This window comes from Mustela lutreola, chromosome 15 (genome assembly GCF_030435805.1).
Source record: "Mustela lutreola isolate mMusLut2 chromosome 15, mMusLut2.pri, whole genome shotgun sequence".
In the NCBI taxonomy this organism is placed as follows: domain Eukaryota; kingdom Metazoa; phylum Chordata; class Mammalia; order Carnivora; family Mustelidae; genus Mustela; species Mustela lutreola.
Genome location: NC_081304.1, coordinates 46,188,332 through 46,213,764, shown reverse-complemented (window position 1 = coordinate 46,213,764; position 25,433 = coordinate 46,188,332). Strand labels below are relative to the sequence as shown.

Sequence of the window (25,433 nt, the reverse complement as noted above, 5' to 3'; positions counted from 1 at the left end):
CCCTTATCTCTCCCGCCCCCCCCCTCGCTCCCCCTACGGCTTGTTCGCCAGTTCCGGTCACGTTGCTGGGTGTTTACGCCTGGAGCCCGCCCCGGACCCCCCTTGGCGCCCCGGAACCCCCCGGAGCCCCGGCCCGACAACCCCGCAGCCTCGCAGCAGCTGATGGCGTCGCAGCCCGGGCGGGTGCTGCGGAACCCAGGGCGCAGCTAGCGAGGGGAAGAAGAGAGCCTCCCCCCACCCAGCCTGGCCCGGTCCCAGGGCCCCGCTGGCCCGTCGCTCCCTCAGGTCCCGAAGGTGAGGAGGTCGGTGGACGTGGGGGGTGGACGGTGGGGTGGCCCCGGGCGGGGAGCAGCAGGGCCCGAGCTCCAGCTCCCCTGGGAGGGCTGGCGTTGGGCTGGGCACCGCAGCGCGCGGGAGGCGGACAAGACCCGCGAGCTGCTGGCAGAAGTTGTCCTCTGCCGCCCAGACTCAGGTCCTTACCGGCCCTGGCGAAGAGTCCAGAGCGGCCTGAGGTCGAGTCACCGCCACCTCCTGCCACCTCCCATCACACACATCTGTTTTCCTTTCCCTGTCCTCGCTGGTACCCCTATTCCCCGTCCTCCTTAGTCTCCATCTCCCCCTCTGCCTCCTCTGGGAGTCATACTGGAGGCATAATCAGGCAGAACACCAGACTAAAGAGGATGGACGCTCCAGTTTCCTCATACAGGCCACTCCCATATCCCTGGATCCTCAGCTTTGCTGAGATTGGGGGTCCTGAGATCTTCAGTGTAGTGGGGGAAGCCATAGCCTAGGGGTAACAGGGGAGGAGGCGTTCTGGTGTGGAGAGGACCACGAGACCCTTGGAGAAGGTGGCTCCACCACTGGCCAGGTAAGCCCACCTTGCAGAGTCCCAGACATCTGTCAAAGGCTGACTTCTTGTTCCCAAGAAAAATCCCCAGGAAACCAAGGACTTGGGTGGGGGGTCGGGGGTGGGGATTACTTTCTAATACATACACTTACTTGCCCTAGTGACTCCCAGTAACACTCAACTCTTTCTCCCAATTTCACCAACATTCGTTGTACACATATTCCATACAAAGGATTCCCAGAGACAAAGTATTGACCTCAGGTAGCTTATGGTTTGGAGCAGAAGCCAGGGAGGCACACACCATGGGGAGCATGGGTGTAGAAGTGTGATACATGGCATAATGGTGGTTGGCAAACACAGAGATGGAAGAGTCATCCCAGCTTGGTGAGGGTAAGGGAAAAAACTCAGTAAGAAAGGTAGCTTTTGAGAAGTGCCTTGAAGGATGGGGCAGGTTTCAGGAGGCAGAGATAGAGTGGTGGGATGTCCATCCATGTTTATGAAAAGAGTTTGTTGTGAGAGCAGTAAAAGGTAGAATCCCGGGACGCCTGCGTGGCTCAGTTGGTTGAGCAGCTGCCTTCGGCTCAGGTCATGATCCCAGCTTCCTGGGATCGAGTCCCACATCGGGCTCCTTGCTTGGCAGGGAGTCTGCTTCTCCCTCTGCCTCTGCCTGTGTTCACTGTCTCTCCCTCTCTCTCTCTCTCTCTCTGACAAATAAATAAAAAATCTTTAAAAAAAAAAAAAAAAAGGTAGAATCCCTAAAAGGAGGGGATCAGACTGCAAATGTGGACTGTGCTTGGATTTGAAGGGCCTCAATGAAGGGTGGGAACCCAATGGGGAGCTCCTAGTTGCCAGCCACTACAGCTGTGTATATTGAGCAACGTACTTAACCTGTTTGAGCCTCTTTCCTCATCTGCAGAGTGGACATGCTAATAGAAGCTTCATGCAGGGTCGTTATAAAGAGAAATGAGTTAATGTAAATAAAATGCTAAGAACAGTGCCAGCCATTTATTATTGTTCTGTAAGTAGTATTACCTATGCATTGATGATTATTATAAGTATTATTACCTGTGCCTCCATATCTGAGAAAGACTTTTTAAGTCTCTGTTCTCCCTCAACCCCAGGCCTCAAAGTCAGGTAGTAAAGAGGAATAAGGACTAAGAAAAATAAAGAACATAATTCATTTATACATTTATTGCCATGCCTGTCCTAATATACCTGCCCTGACTATAAAAATGAGTTTAACATTCTCCCTGAACCAAGAAGGCGTACTTAAAATTTTTTTAACAAAATGTGGATATTGATGTTCAGAACAGTACAAGAATATTTGTTGACTCAATAAATACTTTCAGCCCCAAAGAGAAAAGAAACACTAAGGGTGACATTGAAACTGGGACAAGAGAAGCAGTCAGGGGGTGAGGGATGGCAGAAAGTGCAAACTCCACACAAGCAGAAAGCAAGAGTCTTCAGTTCAGGTTCTTTTCCCAGCCACTTTGTCTGCCTGAGGGTGAGATGTGGCAGCAGAGGCCAGGGGACATTGAGCAGATTAAGGGAGGGGGAGTAGTTAGCCACCCAAGGAAAGACTGGACTGTAAAAGTTGTTTTCAAACCTTTGATTAGCAGAAGGCTTCTCTCCAATGAACTTGTATGTACAAGACCATCAAAATAAAGAGGGGTAAAAAGAGCAAAGCCTCTAGCCCTGCCTTGTGCCCCCAACCATTTTTGGCAACTTCTGAGACCCCTCTGCAGAACTCTGGGCTCTATAGAGCAAGATTTGCAAACCACTATGTGATTTGAGATCACATTAGGGTGGTCTCAAAGACCCCTCTGAGCCCTGAGTATTATGATTCTTCTCTTTTCATGGTTCTTCCAACCCAAAGAACTATAAGAAGTGGAAAAGGGAAAGAACTATAATTTCCTCCTTGCCATGTCAGTTAGAGTCAGATGGCTGGAAGAAAAATGGTTAGAAAAATAGTTACTCGCAAGCTCCAAAAAAGACAAGTAGGGGGGTGAGATTGTTTTCAGAAACCAGAAGCCCAGGCCTTAGAATCAGAATTGTGTAAGTTTCAGACAGATGAGAGGCGCGTCCAAAGTACTTGGAGTTAACTCTATAACTCCACACATAACTCTGTGTTACAGGTCCTTTTTTTAATTTCTAAATAAACAATTTTTTTAAAGATTTTATTTATTTATTTATTTGTCAGAGAGAGAGAGGAGTGAGAGTGAGCACAAGCAGACAGAGTGGTAGGCAGAGGCAGAGGGAGAAGCAGGCTCCCGGCTGAGCAAGGAGCCCGATGCGGGACTCGATCCCAGGACGCTGGGATCATGACCTGAACCGAAGGCAGCTGCTTAACCAGCTGAGCCACCCAGGCGTCCCCTAAATAAACAATTTTTAATAAACATTTTTCATCAAGCTAGAAAATTAAAACAAAGAAGAACCTAGGAGTATCAGGAGAACGTAGGCAGCAGAAACAATATAGACTCTGAGGTGGTCAGGACGGTGGACAAAGGCAAGGGACCCTTCTCACTTTAACCCATGAGATCAGGCATCTTGGGCTGGATGTGGGCTGAACAGAAAGCTGGTAACCCTAACCTTTCTGCCACTGTCACCAGTCTGGACCAAGTCCTCAGGCACAAGCTCCTTCTCAAGCCAGAGGGCTCCAAGACTGCATTTTTATGGGAATGTCTGACATTTCTATGACATTTTCCTGGCTTGGGCCTTCTGAAGTGTGTGTGACAGCCACATGTGAGAGGGCTGTGTTGTAGTTCCCGTTCCCCAACCCATTTCCCACCCTCCCTCAAACAAACTAAACAATCATGTGTAAGACAGAATATCTGCCAAGATCTTTTGTGACCCAAATTTCTGCCCTGAGAAGAGCAGCCTGCCTAGTTGGAAGCAAACCCTCAAGTCCTTCTGGGAAGGCTCAGAAACAGCTGGTTGGCTCAGCCCCTCACAGTGGCCAGGGTCCAGTCTCCAGGGCTGTGTGGAAAGGGCTTTTACTCTTCAGAAATACTTGCATTTCAGAGGTTGGGAACAGACATTTTCTCTCTTCCTCATAAGCAGAGGCTCACATCCCTTCATCCTCCAGATGTACACAGAACAGAAACAGATGCAAGAGAAGCAGGACCCCCCAACAAGCGTATACATATACGTGCACTCCTCAAGGCACACCCAGTCTCAGGTATGTGCAGACACACAGGCACACAAATCCCAACATGGTTACGCAATAGCACAGACCCAGCTCATCTGCTCCTGAGTTACACACCAGGATATTCGACTGCGTACTTGGCATTGATGTTTCCTTATTCAGGTCTCTTGAGCATGTAGAATCTAACATATTTTTTTTAAGATTTTATTTATTTATTTGACAGATGGAGATCAAAGTAGGCAGAGGCAGGCAGAGGGGGAGAGGGAAGAAGGCTCCCTGCTGAATAGAGGTCCTGATGTGGGGCTTGATTCCAGAACCCTGAGATCATCACCTGAGCCAAAGGCAGAGGCTTTAACCCACTGAGCCACCCAGGCGCCCCAGAATCTAACCTGTCTTAAGCTTGATCTCCCCTTCTCTGTAAATCTCTCCCTCCTTCAGTCTTCCCCAGCTCCACAAACTCACTCACTCGTGCATTCCCTGCGTATTTATTGAGTATATTTTATTTGCCAGAGATTGTGCTAGGGCACTAGGGAACAGGAGGAAACAAAAACAGAGTCCTTCATCTTGTGTTGCCAACAATCTGGTAGAGGAAAGAGACAAGAAACAAAATGTAATATATTCATGTGGTAATAAGTTCATGGAAGAAAAACAATGCAGATTAAGGGAATGGAGAGTGACAGAGGGCTCTATTTTAAATCAGGTAATCAGAGAAGGGCCCTAAGGAAATGACATTTGAGCAGAATCCTGAATGAAGGGGAGGAGTGGGCCATGAGGGTATCTGGGTGAAGGATATTCCTGGGAGGGGGGACAGCACAGACAAAGTCCCTGAGGCAAGAATGTGTTTGGCATGTTCAGGAAATAGTAAGGAGCCCCGAGTAGCTGGGGTGGAACCAGCAGTGGGAGAACAGTAGTAGATGAGGGCAAACAGAGCCTGGGGTAATTGTATAGGATCTGATAAGAAATTTGGATTAGGTAGTAAGTATGATGGGAAGGTTGGAGGGTTATAAGTGGGGAGCAGGGAGACATGATCAGATTTGCTAAAGGAACGCCACCTGCTACATGGCAAACAAGGAGTGGAAGCAAGAAGCCCATCAGTAGGCTACTACAGGGTACATCAGAGCGATGGCCATAGATGGGACTGGGGTGACAGCAATGGAAATGGTGAGAACTGATTGGATTAAGCATACACGTTTTCAAAGGTAGAGACAAGTAGATTTGCAGATGGAGTGTCTGGAATATGAAGAAAGAGAGGAATCAAAGATAACTCTTAAGTTCTTGGCCTGAGCCACTGAGTGAATGGGCAAAAACCAGTGCCATTTATTAAGATGGTGAACAGTAGGCAAGGTTTGTAGGATGAAGAGCTCAGCAATGGAACTTGTAAGTTTGAGGGACCCGTTAGACATCGAAATGGAGGTGTTACATAGTCAGTCTAGAGTGCACAGGAGAGTTAGAGTGGGGGTCAGCATATAAATAGTTTTTACAGCCATAGAATTGGGCAAAATCACCTAGGGAGTGATTATAGATTAGAGGTCCATTGTGAAAGAGATCTAATGTCAAAGACCAAGAAGTGTAGAAAGAGCCAGAAAATGTGCCTTCATACTTGAGTTGCCCAAACCAGAAAACTGGGAGACATCCTGAACATTCACCCACCCTGTCACCATGACTTAATCATTCCGTTCCCACATGCTGACCATTCTACCCCCAAAATATACCTGAAACTTCTGTCTTCACCTCCCTCATCTGGTCCAGGCCTTCATCCTCTCTCAGCTTGACCACTGCAACATTCTCCCAGCTCACCTCCCACATCCACTCTGTCCCCTCTAATCTACCCTCCCTAGAGCAGCCAGCCAGAGTGATCTTTTAAGAATGCAAATCATATCATGTCTGTCCTCTGCTTAAAATCCGTTAATAACTTACCAATTCACTTAGTATTCATGCAAAATTCTTCACATGATTTACAAGACTCTGCAATCCTTCTCTTGCTAACCTTACTTCCTGTAACCATCCCCTGACACATTACACTTCAATTCTCACCAGCAGTGACAGTGTCTCTGTTCCCCCAAAAAGATCATGTGACCGACGCCTGGGTGACTCAGTGGGTTAAGCCTCTGCCTTTGGCTCAGGTCACGATCTCAGGGTCCTGGGATTGAGTCCCACATCAGGCTCTCTGCTCAGTGGGGAGCCTGCTTCCCCCGACTCTCTCTGCCCGCATCTCCGCCTCCTTGTGATCTCTCTCTCTCTCTCTCTGCCAAATAAATAAATTAATTAATAATCTTATAAAAAATTTAAAAAAAAAGATAATGTGAAGCACTTAGCACAAGGCCTGGCACATAATAGGCACTGAATAAATGTAAGCTATCATTATTAGCCTACCTCAGGAATTTCACAAATGCTGTTCCCTGCTTGGCATGTCCTTCCCTTTATTCTGCTTCTAACACCTACCCTTCCTTCAAGTCTTTATTAGTTTTCTATTGCTGCATAACAAATTTCCACAAACTAAGTGACTTAAAACAGCATACATGTGTTAAGTCACAGTTTCCAAGGATGTGGGGTCTGGCATATTTTAGCTGGGTCCTCTGCTGAAGGCCTCAAACGGTTGAAATTAAGATGGGCTGCATTCTCATTTGAAAGCTCAACTAGGGAAAAGACCCACTCCCAAGATCCCTTAGGTAGTTCGTAGAACTGACTTCCTTGCAGCTGTCAAACTGCAGTCTTCGCTGCTTGCTAGCTGCCTGCCAGGAACCATCCTCAGCTACCAGCAGCCTCTCTCAGGTTTTTGCCTTGTGGCTTCCTCCCCGGGCTGCCGCACAGCATGGTGGTTTACTCCTTCAGTACAGGCCCTATGAACTGCCCCCCAGAATAATCTCCCTTTCGATTAACTCTGAGTCAGTTGATTAGAAACCTTTATTACATTGCAAAATCCTTTCTAATCACAGAAGAAAAAAGCCATCACATTCAAAATCCTGCCTGCACTCAAAGGGGAAGATGCAGGAGGGCATATCTACCAGGGGCTAGGAATCTTGGGGACCAGCTTAGAATTCTGCCTGTCACAAGGTTTTGGCTTAAAATTACTTTCTTTAAGAGACCTTCTCTGAAAAAAAAAAAAAAAAAAAAAAAAAGAGACCTTCTCTGTCCCCAAATCTAAACTAGGTCCCGCCTTATATTCTTCCACGTTACTCTGTATGTTTCTTTTAGGGTGCTCTTCACAGATTATAATTGTATACTTACCAATATTATTTTTATTTGATGCATTTATTTGTTTGTTTGGTTGGTTCTTTTCATCCTGTGAGCTCCACGAGAGCAAGGATTTTGTTCTGTTCATCAGTGTGTCTCCCATACCCCCATAGCTGGCAACAAATAGATTACTGAAGGTATGAGGAATAAAGGAGCAAATCAAGACAAGGAATAACCTACCTGCACACTAGACAGAGAAGTGATCTGCACTTTTTAATCTCATTTAATTCTCACAACTAGACTAAGACTGTTACCATTAGCCCCATTTTACCGAGAAGGGAAAAAAGATGGAGAGAAGTTAACTTTCTTGCCCCAAGTCACACAGCAGGTAACTGAAAGACTCAGGATTCAAACCCAGGACTGTTCTCAGAGTGAGTATTGGGAACCTATTTTGGATTCAAAAGACCCAGTAAGAGAATTGGGTCTGGGGGTGCCTGGGTGGCTCAGAGGGTTAAAGCCTCTGCCTTCGGCTCCAGTCATGGTCCCAGGATCCTGGGATCGAGCCCCGCATCGGGCTCTCTGCTCAGCGGAGAGCTGCTTCCTCCTCTCTCTCTCTGCCTGCCTCTCTGCCTGCTTGTGATCTGTTTGTCAAATAAATAAATAAATAAATAAATCCTTTAAAAAAAAAAGAGAGAGAATTGGGTCTGCCACCACTTATGGACCACGTGAACTGGCACAAATCACTTCAGCTCTGAGCCTGTTTCTTTTTTTTTTTTTTTTTTAACTTTTTAAAAATTTTTAAAAGATTTTATTTATCTATTTGGTAAAGATAGACACAGCAAGAGAGGGAACACAAGCAGGGGGAGTGGGAGAGGGAGAAGCTGGCTGCTGGCCGAGCAGGGAGCCCAATGAGGGGCTCAATCCCAGGACCCTGAGATCATGACCTGAGCCGAAGGCAGATGCGTAATGAGCCACCCAGGTGCCCCAAGCCTCAGTTTCTTTATTTGTGAAATGGGGGTGGTAACATCTACTAAAGGCAGTTAGCTGAAGCAAGGTAATGTGTATAAAGTTCTTAAACATAGCAGATGTAGTAATGTAAATGTAGTCAGTGGTTGCCACAGGCCAGAGGGCAACCCCCTGCTGAAATGAAAGGCCTCTTTGGTTAGCTTAAGGGAGTAAAGGAAGGGGAATCCAAGAGACCAATGTGAGTTTCTCAAGTGTACCTGCTTGATGCAACCCTACAAATGAAAATCTGGATTTGCAGGGACTTATATCAAAGTCAGTCTGGAGGGGACCATTTGCTCGAAAAAGTGGTCCATCAACTGGCCTTTCTCTCCAAGGCCCAGGGAATTTCTGGGGCAGGTAGAAACAGCTCCTCCAGAAGTTTAGGAAGTGGGGTGCCTGAATGGGTCAATCGGTTGAGCATTGGACTCCTGGTTTGGGCTCAGGTCATGGGCTTGCAGTCGTGAGATGGAACACTGTGTTGGGCTCTGCACTCGGCGGAGAGTCTGCATGAAGATTCTCTCCCTCTGCCCCTCACCGGCTTGCATGCTCGCTCTCTCTCTCTCTCTCTCTCTCAAATAAATTTAAAAACTTACAACAAAACAAAACAAACAATCCCTGGTAGAAAAGGCGAGAACTCTGCCTCCTGTTTTTGCCCTCTGCTTATGCTTCTCTAGGATGGTGATCATCACAAGAGGGACTTCCTGGGAAAGGGATGGAGTCAAAAGGGGGAGGGCTGCAAAGCCAGGGCATGGTTAAGAAGGGGTGCAGAACTCCCCTCCCTTCACAGTGTCTTATGTGTTCACCATGGATTCACTGGCATGGGTCTCCTTATCAAGGTCTCCCACTCTTCTTTTTTTTTTTTTTTAAAGATGTTATTTTTAAGTAATCTCCACACCCAGCGGGGCTTGAACTCACAACCCCAAGATCAAGAGTCACATGATCCACTGACTGAGCCAGCCATTCCTCTTTTAAAAAGGGAATCTGGGGGTGCCTGGGTAGCTCAGTGGGTTAAAGGCTCTGCCTTCGGCTCAGGTCACGATCCCAGGGTCCTGGGATCGAGCCCTGCATCGGGGTCTCTGCTCAGCAGGGAACCTGCTTCTTCCTCTCTCACTGTCTGCCTCTCTGCCTACTTGTGATCTCTGTCTGTCACATAAATAAATCTTTTTTTAAAAATAAATGAACAAATAAAAAGGGGTTCTGCCACCTGCCTTCAGCCCACAGAGTTGGTGTTCGTAAAATACTCATCAGATCTTCCTCCTCTGCGACCTAGAGGGGCCCAGAGTCCCGGATTAAGGTTAAGTCAGAGAAATGGAGTTCGGTTGGGATAGGATGTGCTCTAACCATCATTCTGGTCTGCTGGCTGGTGGGCACCCTTGCTTAATGCTTACTGGTAGGATGCTGGTGGGATGAATTTTTCCATTCCCCAGCTCCTCCAGTTTAACCATGAGAAAACCAAGAGCCCAGAAACAGAGAGGCTTTGCCCAAAGCTGGTTAAGAAGCAAGCTACAGCCTATCTCTGTCTCCCTTCCCTGACTTGGCGGCTCTATTTGTGTTCCTCTCTGAGAAGCAGAAAGGCCAAAGTTACAGGCAGGCAGGGGAGTGCAGCTTTTTCCCTCCAGGCCTCTAGTTCTTCATCTGTTAAATGGGAATAAAAACTTCCCCGACAACACACAGGTGACACTTGGGTGAGTAAACACAGGGGAAATGAGTACAGCCATAGAACCATCTGCCTGGTGGCAATGGGAGCCCCAACAGCAGGAGGCTCAGAGGGATTTGAGGGTGGGCAGGGCAGACAGGCCCACAGGATGGGGGTTTACCTTATCTTCTTCCACCCAGGTGGGGCCCAGGCCTGGGTTGCCATGGATACCGTGTCCCTGGAGCATCAGATCCAGAGTGTACAACGCCACATCAGCTTCCTGAAAAAGGAGCAGATGGCTCTGCTGCGAGACCTGCACCTGGAAATCTTGAGGCTGCAGAAACGCTGTTCAGGTGAGGAGTGGGGGGAGGATGGGAGGGAGAGAAGGGCAAGGGGAGGGGAGGGAGGAGGGGTGTCGGGAAGATCATGGAAGACTCTGACAAATATCAGGACGGCTAAGAAGTTTGGCCTGTTCTCCTGGGGAGTAAGGAGCCACGGAAGGTTTCTGAAGGGCGTCACACTGCACTGCGAAATGCGAAACTTGCCAGTTGTACGGAAGGTGAAGGTGAATTGGGAGGGAGGCAGAGAGACTCGTGGTGGGGCTGATGAAATGGCCCGGAGAGAGATGGAAAGGGAAAGGGTAGGAAGGGGAAGATCAGTGGGGGGAGACTGAGTGAAGGGGCGGACTTGGCAACCAACTGGATTTGTGAACAAAAACAGAAGGAGATACCAAGAATGAAGCCAAAACCTAGGCCTGAACTCTGCTCTTGGACCTCAGGCTTCAGCCACCTGCCCTCTCAGAGGCTGGGCTCTGGCCAAAGTGCTCACCCAGGCTGAGTCTCCAAGTACAGGCTTTAGAGTCAGTGATTCATGGAATGTGTCAGCTGGAACAGCCCAATGTCTTCATTATACAAAAAGGTAAACTGAGACCCTAAGAGAGAGAGGGAGAGAGAGCACCACACAATATGCTAGTGACAGAGCCAAGATTAGAACCCAGAGCTCCAGATGCTCAGCTGTGCATGCCTCTGCAACTTTCTGCACACTTTCTCCCCAAGACGCTCAGACTTCTACTGCCCTTGCAGCTCCTGCTCATGCGAGGCTCCCCATTCTCTAGAGGGAAACTGAGTGACCTGCCTGGGTTCTCACTCTGTGGCAAGAGAAGCTGATCGTCCTGACTCTCCACCACCACATCCTCTGGTTCCATATGCAGAAGCAGCTGCTACATTCCTAGGCCAGGCTCCCTGCCATCTTCCTTGAAACTTGGATGGCAGCAGAGGCCAGCCCAGGGGGCAGGGATGGCCCACACCAACTCGCCCCTGCCTGATGTCCTTGCCGGATGCATTTTTTCATTGCCGTGAAAACATTAAAGGAAAACCAGAATGAACATACCCTAAGACCCTACAGCTCTTGCCCTAATTTCTTTTTGCTTTGCCCTAATTCTGAAGACCTGGGCTCTTCCACTCAGGACATAGGCCAGGATCCCAAGAAAGTGTAAGAGGCTAGAACAGCCCCACCACCCTTCCCAGCTGGGTATGGGACTGCAGCCTCTTTTTATTGATTACAGAGATAAAAATAACTCTGGGCTGGCCTGAAGAAGCCACTCTTGGGGCTGAAATACCTGAATAAGGCCCTTCTTCCAAGGGGTGGAGGAGTGAGGGGAAGGGAGCAAAACAAAGATTTTTTTCAAGGAGACTAAATAGGGACTCAGAGGGCTGCCTGGCTGGCTCATTCAGTAGAGCATGGGACTCTTAATCTCAGTGATGTGACTTCAAGCCCCTTGTTGGGCATGGAACCTACTTTAAAAAATAAAATAAACTTGGGCGTCTGGGTGGCTCAGTGGGTTAGGCCGCTGCCTTCGGCTCGGGTCATGATCCCAGGGTCCTGGGATCGAGTCCCGCGTCGGGCTCTCTGCTCAGCGGGGAGCCTGCTTCCTCCTCTCTCTCTCTGCCTGCCTCTCCATCTACTTGTGATCTCTGTCTCTCTGTCAAATAAATAAATAAATCTTTAAAAAAAAAAATAAATAAAAAATAAAATAAACTTAAAAAAAATATATAGGGGCACCTGGTGGCTCAGTTGGTTGAGCTGAGTGCCCAACTTGGTTTTGGCTCAGGTCATGATCTCAGGGTCTTGAGATCAAGCCCCGCATGGTCTTTCCCTCAGCCCTTCCCCCAGCTTGAAGCCTCTCTCTCTCTCTCTTTTTCAAATAAACAAATAAATAAAATAAATAAATAAAATCTTTAAGAATATATATAAAAATAAAATAAACCAGGACTCAGAAGCTGGAAGAGGGATGAAAGAGGGGATGAGCTAATGTAGGAACTAGCTGGGGAGGGCTTCAGAAAGAGCCTGCCAGGAACGGGTGCCACTCAGACTAAAAGAGTTTAAGATATGGGTGGGTATATTCTGGGTGCTGGGGCAGCCTGCATGGTAACAAGAACTGGCCCAAATATTCAGCACTGACTCAGCCCTGGGTTGGGTGCTCTGTTTATTTTCTCTAATTTAATCCTAGCAATAGCCCCTTGAGAAGCAGGGGTGATTTTGTCCCCACTTCACAGGAGAATACTGAGGCTCAAAGAGGTGTCGTTACTGGCCCAAGGTCACACAGGGTATCTGATCTCCCTGCATGCTCTTCTAAAGGTGCGGATCTGGCCAGAAGATGGGCAGGGATATCTGATGGATGGGAGAGTGGAGCCCAGTCCCCTCCCCCAACTTCCCTGATTAAGGGTATAACTGGCCCACTGGGAGATAGTGGCAGAACCAAATCCCCTGGGCTACTCTGGGGCCTTGCAGGAGGGGCCAAGTTGGCTCCAGGAAACCCTAGAGGATAGAGGCATCAGGGTCCTCCCTGGAGCTCCAGGAAGGAGGTTCAGACTCAGGTCACAGCAAAAGGCCCAGGTACCCTGGCTCTAGGTCTCCTAGCAACAGTTGGCGTCCCAAGGGAAGAGACAGTAAGGAGGGGCAGAGGGCCCAAAGGCTAGACTGTGTAGGTGTTGCTGATCCCAGAGATTTGCTACCTTATCCCACTCCCAGGTCCACATCTCCTCCCTTTTGGCACCAGATTGCATCCCTGCAGGTACACACACTTGCTGCAGAGGAGATCCTGTCTGTCACCAGCAGCTGCTGGACTCCCTCCGTTTTCCCAGCCGAGCCAGGGGGTAGTTGGGGGAGTTGGGGTGGGGCTGAAAAAATTATCAAACTCAGCTGGCCGATGGATGGGGCATTCTGGGCGGTAAGGAATGGGGACTGGAAAGACAGGGAGGTGCAAGGGTAGTGGCTGGGCTGAAACCTCTCTCAACACCAGCACCCTTAGCGAGCTGACCCCTCCCCCTCAGCGCAGAGGCGAGCGCCATGTAGGCCTTCGGTCACCAGGTGGCGCTATCCTCCTTGAAGCCCCATTCCTTGCCTTGCGGAATATGGCGGAAACAGGGTTTGGAAAGGAGCCTGGCTGATATTCAGAAAATAACACAGGCACAGCAGTACTGGCTGTGAAAATAGTGAAACGCATGTACCCTATTGGTAAATATCTACTGCCCTGAGTCCCCTTCCAGGGCCCCCAAGCAGCCCAGGACCCTCCAGTCTTCCCATATACACCAACTAAACCCTAAAGGGGCTGTGCCCTGCACTGCTCCAGAGTGGCTCTGATTGGCTGTCACGTTAGATATTTGTATATCACCGCTGGGAAGGAGCAAATACTCCCCCAGCCCCCAAAAGCAAGCCGGGCTCCTCAGTCCAAGGGTTGAACTAACCTCCAAATGCAGCTCATGGCCCTTGCTCAGGAAAGATCTCTGGGCTTAGAATCAGGCCGATCAGGCTTGGGCTGTGCCTTGCACCTCTATTCATCTCTTCCTCTCACTGGACTGCAGTAAAATAGGTATAGAAGGTGGTTAAGATGGCTTCTAAGGATGCTAATATTGCCACTTTCTCTGCGTTGTGATTCCCTGATCTCTCTCTCTCTCTCATACACCACACACACACACACACACACACACACACACACGCACACACACGACTACCTTTTCTTTTCTGTCCTCCCCACAGAACTGACTCGTGATCTGGAGATGAGAGAGGCCCAGTCTCATCAGCAAGGTAAGAGAAGGATGACTGATGGGGAAATGCCACAACAGCCCAACAGTCACCTTTTCCCCACCACTTAGTAGGACGCAAGCCTTCTCTGTCCCTAGTCCAGTCATGGGGGACAGCCACTCCTCAACTTGCTGAACAGAGTGCTGGATGTCAGCCCCATTTGCCTACTCATCTGGGTTACAATGTGCAATGAACAACCTGTACCACCACACCCTGTATACACATTCTCTATCCAAAGTAGGAAAATGAACACAGGACAGATATGGTACCCAAGAAGTCCATCTGGTTGACTTTACTCCTTTCTATATGACTTACCTCTCTCATCTTTCCCATCCTTGCACAAGTGATTTCTATGGTCAGTGGTCCACACCCTACAGATGCTGAATGGTGAGATACAACACAATGGTAATGTGGAGTCCATGACTTGAAGGAACTTTATCTAGATGAGGAGAAAAAAGAAACATGCACATCAGCAAATCCTTCATTTTACAAAAGCACGACTTCTTGACACATAGCAATTCCACTAAGACATTTGTTTACAGATTATTACTTCACCCATAAAATGGAGGCGGGGGGATGGTGTTCAATGAGCACAGAGTTTCAGTTTTGCAGAACAAAGAAGTTCTAAAGACCTGTTGCACAACAATGTGCGTTTACTTAAAACTACTGAACTGTACACTTAAAATTGGTTAAGGTGGTAAATTCCATGTTATTTGGTGTTTGTTACAATTAAAACTTTTTTAAAGGGGAGGGGTTCCATTGTTGAGATGTTAATCACCAAAATTATATGATCTCTGAGAAGTGGGACTGGGTGTTATCCATTGTCTCCAGGTGTAAGACATGGAGAGGGACTTGGTAAATGGTTAATTTAAAATGAATCACCACATAGTCTTTCTTAGCCAGGAGGGATTTAACAGGGATGGGACTCCCTGCCATATTGATGTGCTGCTGATTAGATCAAGTGCTACATACATGACCAAGACTTAGGCATGGAGAAAGTTGAAAGTTTAAGTTTAATGTAAAACATTGAGAGTCATACAAATTGCTTTGCATATTCATGCATAAAGATATAAACATTTATAGACTTGAACGAATTCTTCCCACTTCTTTAAGTGGCAACCAGAGGCAACCTCTTCCTGTCTTGACACTTGGAGAAAGGAGGCATACATCCCAAACACCAGTTCCGTAACAACAGCAACCTTCACCCCACCTACTATCCTTCCTCTGAAAGGGTTTCAGGGGTCATCTGAGCTCAAGGTATTGCCCAGTGTCCTGATTTTTATCTTGTCTCTCAGTGGGTTTGGCCTCCCTTTCTTTTTCCCCCACCATTTGCTGATTTTCCTATCCTTTCCAGAGTCACCTTTTGCCTACCTTTTATCACCTTCCAGCTATCTCTATCTCTACAAATACTCACATGTGTTAATCCCAGGATGTGTTCCCTGCTGAAATGGAGCTCATGATCAGGGAGACAGTGATCCTCAACTCTGTGGGTACATTAGAATTACATGGACACATTGCACATTGAAGACGTGTCAGTTCCCAGGTCCAATCCCAGAGATCCTGATTCAGTCGGTCTTTGTTAGGGCCCAGGAAACTATTTTTTAAAGCTCTCTGGGTAGTTAACATATATCCAGTGTTGAAACTCAGTGCAGTGGGCAAAGGCTAACAATAAATAACACACATAAATTACAAAACATAACAAATGCTCTATGAAAGAAACTGCAAGGGTCACCTGTGTGGCTCAGTGGGTTAAAGCCTCTGCCTTCCGCTCAAGTCATGATTTCACGGTCCTGAGATCAAGCCCCGCATTGGGCTCTCTGCTCAGCAGGAAGCCTGCTTCCCCATCTCTCTCTGCCTGCCTCTCTGGGTACTTGTGATCTCTGTCTGTCAAATAAATAAATAAAGTCTTTGAAAGAAAGAAAGAAACCACAAGCCCCAGGGCCCACTGATTCCCTTTTGCTTCCACATTCCCAGGTCCCAAGTCTTTCAGTCCCTCGCTCTTGCATGTTTCTCCTACCCTGGAGCCTTTGCACCAGCTCCTCTGTGCAAACCACCCTCCTCTCAAGCTCTTCACTAAACTCCAACTCATTCTTTCAACTCCTGCTAGCCTAAGTGGCTTTTCTGTTGAGAAGCCTCATTAGATCACAGTCTCCTGTGAGTCATGGCCTTGGCACATGTCACAGATGCAAGCTCACATTCATTCGTGATTATGTACTATACCTCTCCCACTATGCTTGCTGTAAGCTTCATGAGGAATGTTTTATTATCCTCCATATCCCCTATGCCTAGCACAATACATATAGTAAGGGTTCAACAAATATTTATGGAGTGCATAAGTGACCAGGGAGGGTTTTGCATTTAAGCTGAAACCTGACGAATCAGACAGGCCAAAGGGTAGGATAGGTCCAAGGGCCCCGAGGAAGAGAAAGGAAGGCTAGCCTAGCCCATGAGTGGGGAGGGAGGGCGAAACGGGGCTCTGTAACGTGGGTGGGCGAGCTGTGCAGGGTCGACCTGGCGGAGACCATCACCTCTCCTCTCCGTCTTCCCTCCCCAGAGGCGGCGTCCCGGGAGCTGGAGAGCAAGTGCCGCGCGCTGGAGTCGCAGCTGGCTGCGCGGACCGCCGCCAACGCCGAGCTGCGGCGGGAGGTGGCGCAGCGGGAGGCGCTGGTGTCCGCGCTGCGTTGCAGCCTGCGCGCAGAAGAGCGCCGCTTCCTGGAGGAGCTGCGGCGGCGCAGCCACCGTGCCACCGTGCTGGGCACCGAGCTGCAGAAGCACACCGAGGCGGCCGCCTACCTCTCCTGCCAGCTGCACGCCGCGCGCCAGAGACTGCAGACCCCGCGCCCGGGCCCCGGCGCCGCCACCGCCGCCGCCACGGAGCCCCGGCCCCGCCGGCGCGCACAGCGGGCTCGCCGCCCGCCCGCCGCCGAGGCCGCAGCCAAGGGCCCGGGCCGGGACTGGGCCGCCTGGGAACGCGCGACCCGCGCCCTGGACGACATCGACCCCATGCCCGACCCCGCGCTCTTCCTCTACCCCCGGAGGCCCCCGCGGCCCAGCGGCCGCAGCCCGCGCCACCCGCCTCCCCAGGAGCCCCCGGACCAAGCCGGCCCGCCGGCCGCGCCCAGCCCGCCTAGCGCTCCCGGGGAGCCGGAGTAGGCGGAGGGGTTGTGGGGTGGGGAGTGCGGAAGGCCGGCTCGGCCTCCGGCTAGGGACGCACCTTGGGCCACGCAGCCGGGTCCCGGGGGTCGCGGGAGCCGGCGCTCCTCCAGGGATCCAGCGGAGGCGGCCCCAGCTCCCCCAGCTCTTCCTACCGCCCTAGCCTTTTTGTATCCTCCTCCCCCGACGGGGCTCCTCCGCGGGGCTGAGAGAGTGCACCTTTTTTTGTGGAGAGGACTCGCAGTACGGAGGCTTCTGTGGTCCCCACCCTGCTGCAGGGAGGGGCGGGGGCGAAGGTCTCCCCCTGTCCCGGGAAAGCTGACAATCGTTGGACGCGAAGGGGGGAGACTGGGCAGGCCTACAAAAGGAACGCAGTGGCACTTAGCACCCCTAGGCCTTCCAGGCTCCTCTCTCGGACCTTCCCCAGCCCCGCACGGCTGCCCTTCCCGCCAAGCCTTCCTTCGAGGGAGGCTCCGGCTCGGGCTAGCGGCTGGACCTTTTTCCTCTGACGCCGCTTCTCCTACCCCGACCCCGCTGATAGGTCCTTACCGGTGAGCACCCAACACTTTAAAGGCATTTCCTGCCAGAGTCCCTGGTAGGGAAAGTGTGACGCGATGGAAGTTTGAACTTCTGGAGAGGAGTACCGAATGGGTTAGATGGCAGAACCTGGTCTAAAGCTGTCTCCAGTCCTGTTCTTCCCCAGAATGCCCCTCCCACCCATAAGTATTTAGGCTGGGAGCTGTGCTAGTGAAGCAAGGGGAGGGGGACACAGGGTCCGCTGGAGTCAGCTGCTCCTTCAGGCTTGTAGAAGGGCAGAAACCGCCTTCCCCTTCTCGAGGAAGCTGGGAACCTGAAGGCAGCCTTGGGAGCTTTCCTAGTCCTGTTTATTGGTGCTAATTTTGCCCAGCTGCACCTAGAGGTGGGAAGAAGGGCCAGGTTCCTGGAAGTGGCAGTGGTTGATAAGAGGTTTGAGTTGGCTGTGGGGGCTGGTGGATAGGAGCACAGCTTAATCCCCAGGCTGGTCTCCTCCAGGGATGCACCCAATCCTACCAGAACTGACAGTGGCGGGTATTCAATGTATATAACCCTTCTGTCTAGAAGGGAGAGTGGTGAAATGGAAAGTGGGACAGCCCACCTCCTAGCTACTTTCTCCCCAGCTCCCCTCTCCTGACCCAAGGCAGGAAGGAAATGCAGTTCCAGTCCAGCACATGGCCCCCACTGCAAGGCCAGCCCCTAGAAAGACAAACTCTAGAGCCCCTTCCCCCATGCCATGCCTCCTCTGTTGGTCCTGCTTTGAGTCCTAAGTGCCTGTGAGGTTTTCCAGGGGCTGCTGAGGGAGTATGGGGCAGGGAGAGGCCTTTACCTCACTCACGGATAGCACATCCTGGCAGGTCTTGCCCTGGCTGAGGCCAAGCATTCTGTGTGTCACCCAAGGTCTGGGAGATGAGCAGAATCAATCTCTAGGGGTGGGGAACCCTTCTCCCCTCATGGGCCCTGTAATGAACAGGAGGAACCTGCCATCATGTTCCCTTTCGCTCTGTACCTCAGAGGGTGTCAATCTGCAAGAAGTAAAACCAGTGAGCACGCTCCCAGCCCCCACAAATATGCTGTCCTCTCCCAGCTGACTGCACTCAGGACTGCTGAGACCACTGAGCAATAACCGGGCCTCATCCGGGTTATTTCCAGCCACTGGGCTGCAAATGCCCAAGGTGTGAACGTCCTTGGGACAGACAGTGCTCTCTCTCTCTCCCTCAGTCTAAATTGGGCCACAGTGATGACCTGGGGTCCTTGCTCTGCCCGTCCTGGCCTCTTACCCTCCTCTCCCACCCCATTCTTGTGCCTCTGCCCTCTGTGTCTCCTCTCAGATGTGTGGAACGCACTGTGCCCCTGATCCTATTGCCTCCCTTTCAGAGGTGTCCCCGTGAGGAGGCCTCTCTCTTTCTTGGCTGCCCTGTGGCGATGGGGCCCCAAGGACTGTATAGGAAGGAGCAGCCCACCCACACCCTGAGCTTCCACAACCACACGCTGGGGGTAAACAGGGTGACTTTGTTATGTTGATTCTTCTACAGAGATGGTGACAGAGTTTATCTACCCACCCACCTACTAAAAGCCATAGCTATGCCCACCTGGCCTCTCCCCAGCTCTATAGCAATAGCCCTTTTCCTCCTTTACCTCCTGGGGACCCAGTGTGTCTAGCTCCCCTACCCAGGGAGCCTCCAGTGGCCTGCTGGTCTCTCCCCAAGTGACCCCATCGGCACCTCCAAACTCCTATCCCTCTTCTAAGGGACCAGTGATAATGACACTTAATTATTTGTGGGGTGCTTAGAGATCCCCCAGATGAAAGGTTCTGAGAGTGCTGGGGGCGGCTGACTTGCTGACTCTCACCTGAGGGTCTGGGAAGGGAAACTGGCCAGCCCTCCTCCTCCACTTAGCCGGATGGGGGAGGGGCTGAAGCAGATCCAGGATTCCAATTTTAACAAAGTCCTCTTCTTCATTTTTCTCCTGGAAATAATGGACTAAAGACTCCCCTCCATCCACCTGCCTCTGGGGTTTGGAACAGAACCCTCAGTGCAGCAGAATGGGCCTGGGAGTCTGTAGCCTGCCCTTGGCCTCAGGAGTCCCAAATTCCTTAGCCTCCAGCCTTCTCCCTCTTCTAGCCTGGGGACCCACCCTGCCAAAGGAAAGACCCCCCTCTCCTAAGCCCCTGGAATGTCTGGGTGACTAGAAGAGAAAGAATTGTGTCTCTTCCCTCCTCCTCCCCTCCTCTCTGCAGCACGAATCCCCACTAGGGAACGGGCACATTGACAAGAACACTCTGCCCTAGGGGGAGGTCCAGCCATACCCCAAGTGTGGACAGACCCAGGAGAGAGAGCGGCAGGTGGGGACCCCTCCCTGTTCTGGAAGCCAGCCAGAGACTAGTGGGCAATGCAAGGTGAGGCTGTGTACCCCTGCCCCCCATATCCCACCCACAGTGGTCTGAAGTTTGGGAGACCACTCCAGGGCTGAAATGGGATAGCCCTTCCCCATATCAGCAGTAGAATAGAGGTCTCCCAATGGAGAGGAAGGAGGCCAGGAAGGTGTGGAACAGTCTCTCTTTAGTGCAGAGCTGGGGATCCCTGAGCACCCTCTCCCTAAGGTGCCAGCCTTGAATGGGGAACACGCAGGGCTTCTGAACCAAGTGGCAGGAGCCCCACGGGTGGGGCAGAGGAATCCTGCTCCAAATTCTCTGTTGGCTGCGCTTTTTAATCCAATGCTTTTCAGAGTGTACTCACTCACCCACAGAAATAGAGCCCTATGCTTTAGGGGTGACTGTCATATGCCTTATTCTTAATAAAATTATGTGAAAAACACACAAGTTAGACCTCTTCTCTGTGGGCACTCTGCCCTACTCCAGCCTCTGTTCCTGCAGGTGTGGGAGAGGATGTGGAGGACATGGAGAGTTGTTTGGGAGTCAGTTGGGTGAGACTGGGGGCTAAGACTCTGGAGTCTTCCCACTGAATATTCCTCACAAGGCATAAGGTACTCATTTGAAGCATCCCAATGCTCAGCTAGCCCTGACTCTTTCCCATGCTGCCCCAATCCAAATGAACAAATGAGACCTTAGAGCGGAGGCTCCTGGCTAGGATTGGGAGAGATAGCCCAGAAGGGCTCCAGGCCTGGAGGAGCCCATTGTGTTGGCCAGGAAAGAATCCTGGGGTTCTGGCATCTTCAGCCATGCCAGTTCCCCTTCCCTGACACCCAATCCCATCTGATCCAACTGCAAGAAGCCCAGGATCCCAGAAATGAGCCCAATTCTTATATTTCACTAATGAGAGTTATGCTGAGGCTGTAGTTAAGGAGCTCAGCACACCCGGCGCCCATGAGAATTTAAGCCTGTACATTTCCAGTGTAGGTCTATGTTGTGGACCACTCTAGGAGAAAAAGTGGGGAATATATTGGTTTGTCAGCAACCCTTCTAATAAGAGGACCCATTGTTTCCTTTTGGGGAACTGCCCTTCTTCTATTTCAGTTCCCCCTGTTGGTGGGATGGGAGGCTGACTCTACCCATGTGATCCAGGTAAAGTAATACATACTGATTGGGTTGGAGATGGTCACACGATTTGATTTCAGTCTGAACCAATGACAGTCAGTCTCAGGACTTTTGCTGGAGCCATTCATTCAACACACCAAGTTAGATGCTAGGGATGCATCAATAAACAAAACAAGACTATTGAGAAATACAAACTCTTGGGTGGCAAAAATGGCAGAATATCAGCCTGGAAGTCTGGCCTATCTCACCAGAAGCAAAAGCAGGAGAGATGGAGACAATTGCTAATAATCAAGCTGCTGGATCCAGCTCTACCTGCATCCCATATCCCCCCGCCTCTTTCCGTTATGTAGACCAATGAACCCCCCTCCTCCCTCCACACTTATGTTTTTAAGTGGTCACCATTAATTTGTGCTTTTTTTTTCAATGATTTTGTCTATTTATTTGAGAGAGACACAGCTAGAAAGGAAACACAAGCAGGGGGAATGGGAGTGGTAGAAGCAGGCTTCCCGGTGAGCAGGTAACCCTATGCAGGCTCAGTGCCGGCACTCTGGGATCATGACCTGAGCCAAAGGCAGACGCTTAATGACTGAGCTATCCAGGCACCCCATAATTTGTGCATTTTTTAAAAAGATTTTATTTACTTATTTGTCAGAGAGAGAGAGAGAAACAGAGAGAGACAGAGCACAAGCATGGGGAGTGGTAGGGAGAAGCAGGCTCTGGGCTGAGCAGGGAGCCTGATTGTGAGCTCGATCCTAGGACTGTAGGGATCATGACCTGAGCCAAAGGCAGACACTCAACTCACTGAGCCACCCAATTTGTGCATTTTTTAACTTAATTTTTTAAAACTAATTTTAGACCTAGAGAAAAGTTGCAAAAATAATACAGAGTTCCTATATACCCTTTACCCAGCTTTCCCTTATAGAAATATCTTACTTTATCGTAGTACAACTAAAACCAAAAAATTGACACTGGTATATGACTATTACCTAAGCCACAGACCTTATTTGAATTTCACCAGTTTTTCCACCCATGCCCTTTTTCTGTTCCAGGTATTCTGTCCAGGATCCCATTGCATTGTTATCTTAACATGGTCTTTCAATCGACGACATACCTTTTTTTTTTTTTTTCTTTAAGATTTTATTTATTTATTTTACACAAAGAGAGAGAGATCACAGTAGGGAGAGAGGCAGGTGGGGGGGGGCAGGCTCCCCACCGAGCAGAGAGCCCGATTAAGGGCTCAATTCAGGGCTCAATCCCAGGACCCTGAAATCATGACCTGAGCCCAAGGCAGAGGCTTTAGCCCACTGAGCCACCCAGAGGCACCCCTGGCGACATACTTTTTAAAGCCATTTTAAGTTGGGTTTCACTGGCTTGCTAATCCCAAGAGTCATGATGATGTCCAAGAACAAACAGTTGTTGGACAACTGTTGGAAAGTTAGTGGACCCCAACCAATAAATTACATTGAATACAGTATTTGCAGAGTTCTGGAGAGGGGGTAACTGCTTCTAGCAAAAACTTAAAAGGAGCTTAACATATACAATGATATCTGAGCTTGACTATAGTCCTGGGATGGCTTCCACACCTGGCCTGCTTTGACATCAAGAAAAGTGACTTACTCAAGGTAAGTGAGGAAGCTGTAGTGAAGGAGTCAGGGATTGAGCTGGACTTGAAGTCATGTGTATTGATTCCACCCAGTATATCCAGGTGGAACAGGCAAGCAGGCCTGGGCTGCCCCATCTCTTTGCTCCAGCCTCTGAGGATCAGACTAGCCCAGGATGGGCAAGGACCAGACCCATAGCCATTCCCATTCTGAGAAGTATGGCTCAGGCTTCTGGTTGTCAATCACCTTTTATCTCCGGGGGCAGCTAGGAGACACAAGATTCAGCCTTAGATACATCTTAAACATCTTCCCAGATACATCTTAAACATCTGCCCAGAACTCTGGGGTCCCATGTTCAATTCAAGAAAAAGAAGAGAAGGGGAAATTGGCCTTAGGGTCCCCTCACAAACCTCTGGGGGTGCTTGGCTGAACCCAGCCCAGAGACACATACAGGGTGGAGATGTGCAATGTCAGCACGAGATAACTCAGAGATCATGTATGCAACCCCTCATTTTACAGATGGGGAGACTGAGGCCCAGGGCATCTCTAGGACTGTCATTCCTTCCCTCCTGGCAGTTCTGCTCACACAGGTTTGGGGTTGAGGGAGATGGAACATTTCCTCTCTTATGGGTCACTGGAGTCAAGCCAGTAAAGGCAGGGGGACTCCCCTCTTCAATCCAGGAGTCTGGGTTCCTGCTCACCTCTCCAACCCCTTGGAAACTCTGAAAAGGAGGGGGGAAATAGGAATGCCCAGCTGAGTGGGTGTATTCATCATAACACTAATTAGGGAGGTGGGAGGCTTTAAACAGTTTAATTACGTAGGCTAGGTCTTAGCCTTGATAAACCTCCCTTCATACTTAGTTAGCATCCTTACACATGAGCCCTAAAGATGGGAAAACTGAGATGCTCAGTCCCCAAGGCAGCCAGCCCTGAGGTTGGGGAATATGTAACTGGAGCCTGCTAGGGAAAGGGGAAAGGAATCTGTGGAAGCTAAGTTACAGGTTTTAAGGCTGCTGGGACTGGTTAGTCCCTGGGCCCATGGACAGATTGGTCGCCGGCACCCATGCTGACCAGCTCCTGACTGTGAAGAGGACAGGGGAGGAAGACCAGGGTATGGTACAGGCTGGTACCTCTCCAATGCTCAGCCTGGGTCTCAGCCAGGCGTTGTGGAAATGATCTGAAGCTCTGGATACAAAAGTCAAAGCATACCGATCACAAGAGGGATATCTACAAGGAAAGCCCACATATTATAAATAACATGGGAATCAAAGGTGAAACCCTGCATTGCTAGCAACACTCCCTCCTCAGCATCCCACGGAGCCTTCAAAACCACTGCCTGGTACTCTGTACATGTGATTCGTCCATTCAACCAGCAAATGAGCATTAAGCAACTACTGTGGTTCAGGCTTTAGGAAGATGCTGGGGATGCCCAGGTGAATAAGGTCTGGCCCTTGCTTTCAGGAAGTCCCCCAGTCTAGGAGCACTTGTGTGGCTCAGTTGGTTAAGTGTCTACCTTCAGCTCAGGTCCTGATCCCAGGGTCCCACTCTCTGCTTCTGAGGAGCCTGCTTCTCCCTCTATCCTCTGCCTGCCATTCCCCCCTGCTTGTGCGCCATCTCTCTCTCTCTCTCTTGCTTGTATGTCAAATGAATAAATAAAATCTTTAAAAAGAGGGGAAAAAAAAAGATACCCCCCCGCCAAGTCTAGCAGCCAGATGCCTCACCTGAGAACCAGACATGCCAACATGGCTGAGACAGTCTCAGTTTATGCCTGTTATCCCAATGACATTATTAATAGTGTTCACTTTCACTCTCAAAAGTGTCCTGCTTTGGTGGACATAGTCCTCTTAACCATGGCACAAGGTATAGGCACTGGTGGGAAGAGTTGTGGAAAGTGGTGGTTGTAGCTGCTCTTAAGACCATAATGAAGAAAAAAAAAAAAAAAAAAGACCATAATGAAGAGGGGCACCTGGGCTCAGGTCATGATCCTGGGGTCCTGGGATAGAGCCCTGCATCAGCCCTGCATTAGGCTCCCTGTTCAGTGGGGAGTCTGCTCCTCCTCCCCTGCTACCCCCTTCAAATAAATAGAACCTTCTTTTTTTTTTTTTTAAAGACCATGATGAAGAGACATTGGTGGAGGCAGCTTGAAAGCAAAAAACTGCCTGCTTAATATGTTACTGGAGGTCAGCCATCAGACAGAGAAAGTGGCCAGAGGATGACGCTTTTTGTGTATGTTTCCCTATTACAAGGCTTGCTGCTCCTAGTGTTAAAATTCACCTACATTTCTGGTTATGAGTAACGTTACCAACATGGCCTTCTACCTTCAGCTACATTGGACTAGGCACAATTGAGTTTCATGGATACAAAGTACCCATCAGTTGGGAGACTAGTTAAAAGAATTATGGCACCATACTGGAATATAATCCAGTCATAAAACAGAATGAGAAAGCTCTTTGTGTACTGATACAGAACGATCTCCAGAATGTTCTGTGAAGTAAAATAATCAGGGGAGCGGCCCCTGGGTGGCTCAGTCGGTTAAGCATCAGGTCACAATTCCCGGGACCAGAGGATCCAGCCCAACATCACATCAGGCTCCTTGCTCAGCAGGGAGCCTGCTTGCTTCTCCATCTCCCTCTGCCTGCCACACCCCCTGCTTGTCCTAGCTTTCAAATAAATAAATAAATAAATAACATCTTAAAAAAAAAATCAGGGTAAAGAATAGCAGGTACAGTGTGTTAACATTTGTGTAAAGAAAGGGGGAA

The 25,433-nt window shown here is 49.8% G+C and overlaps 2 protein-coding genes across 2 annotated transcripts in view; one reads left to right on the top strand and one right to left on the bottom strand.

Annotated features, from left to right (window-relative positions):
- RAP1GAP2 (RAP1 GTPase activating protein 2) overlaps positions 1-583 on the bottom strand; it is a 236,673-nt gene extending 236,090 nt beyond the window's left edge. Inside the window, exon 1 of the mRNA XM_059149700.1 lies at positions 481-583. The gene's annotated coding sequence lies outside the window, so the exon portion shown is untranslated. The remainder of the gene's footprint in view (positions 1-480) is intronic.
- Positions 2-19,235, top strand: CCDC92B (coiled-coil domain containing 92B). The gene is made up of 4 exons (XM_059149704.1): positions 2-294; positions 10,008-10,160; positions 13,846-13,893; positions 16,445-19,235. The coding sequence occupies exons 2-4, from the start codon at positions 10,031-10,033 to the stop codon at positions 17,041-17,043; spliced, it is 777 nt and encodes a 258-aa protein (XP_059005687.1). The 5' UTR covers positions 2-294; positions 10,008-10,030; the 3' UTR covers positions 17,044-19,235.
- The last annotated feature ends 6,198 nt before the right edge of the window (positions 19,236-25,433 follow it).

What these genes read in the sequence shown, in the direction of transcription:
- CCDC92B (XM_059149704.1), top strand. Translation starts at nt 10,031, where the DNA reads ATGGATACCGTGTCCCTGGAGCATCAGATCCAGAGTGTACAACGCCAC. An exon ending in GCTGCAGAAACGCTGTTCAG is followed by an intron (nt 10,161 to 13,845) that starts GTGAGGAGTGGG and finishes TCCTCCCCACAG; the next exon opens with AACTGACTCGTGATCTGGAG. An exon ending in GGCCCAGTCTCATCAGCAAG is followed by an intron (nt 13,894 to 16,444) that starts GTAAGAGAAGGA and finishes TTCCCTCCCCAG; the next exon opens with AGGCGGCGTCCCGGGAGCTG.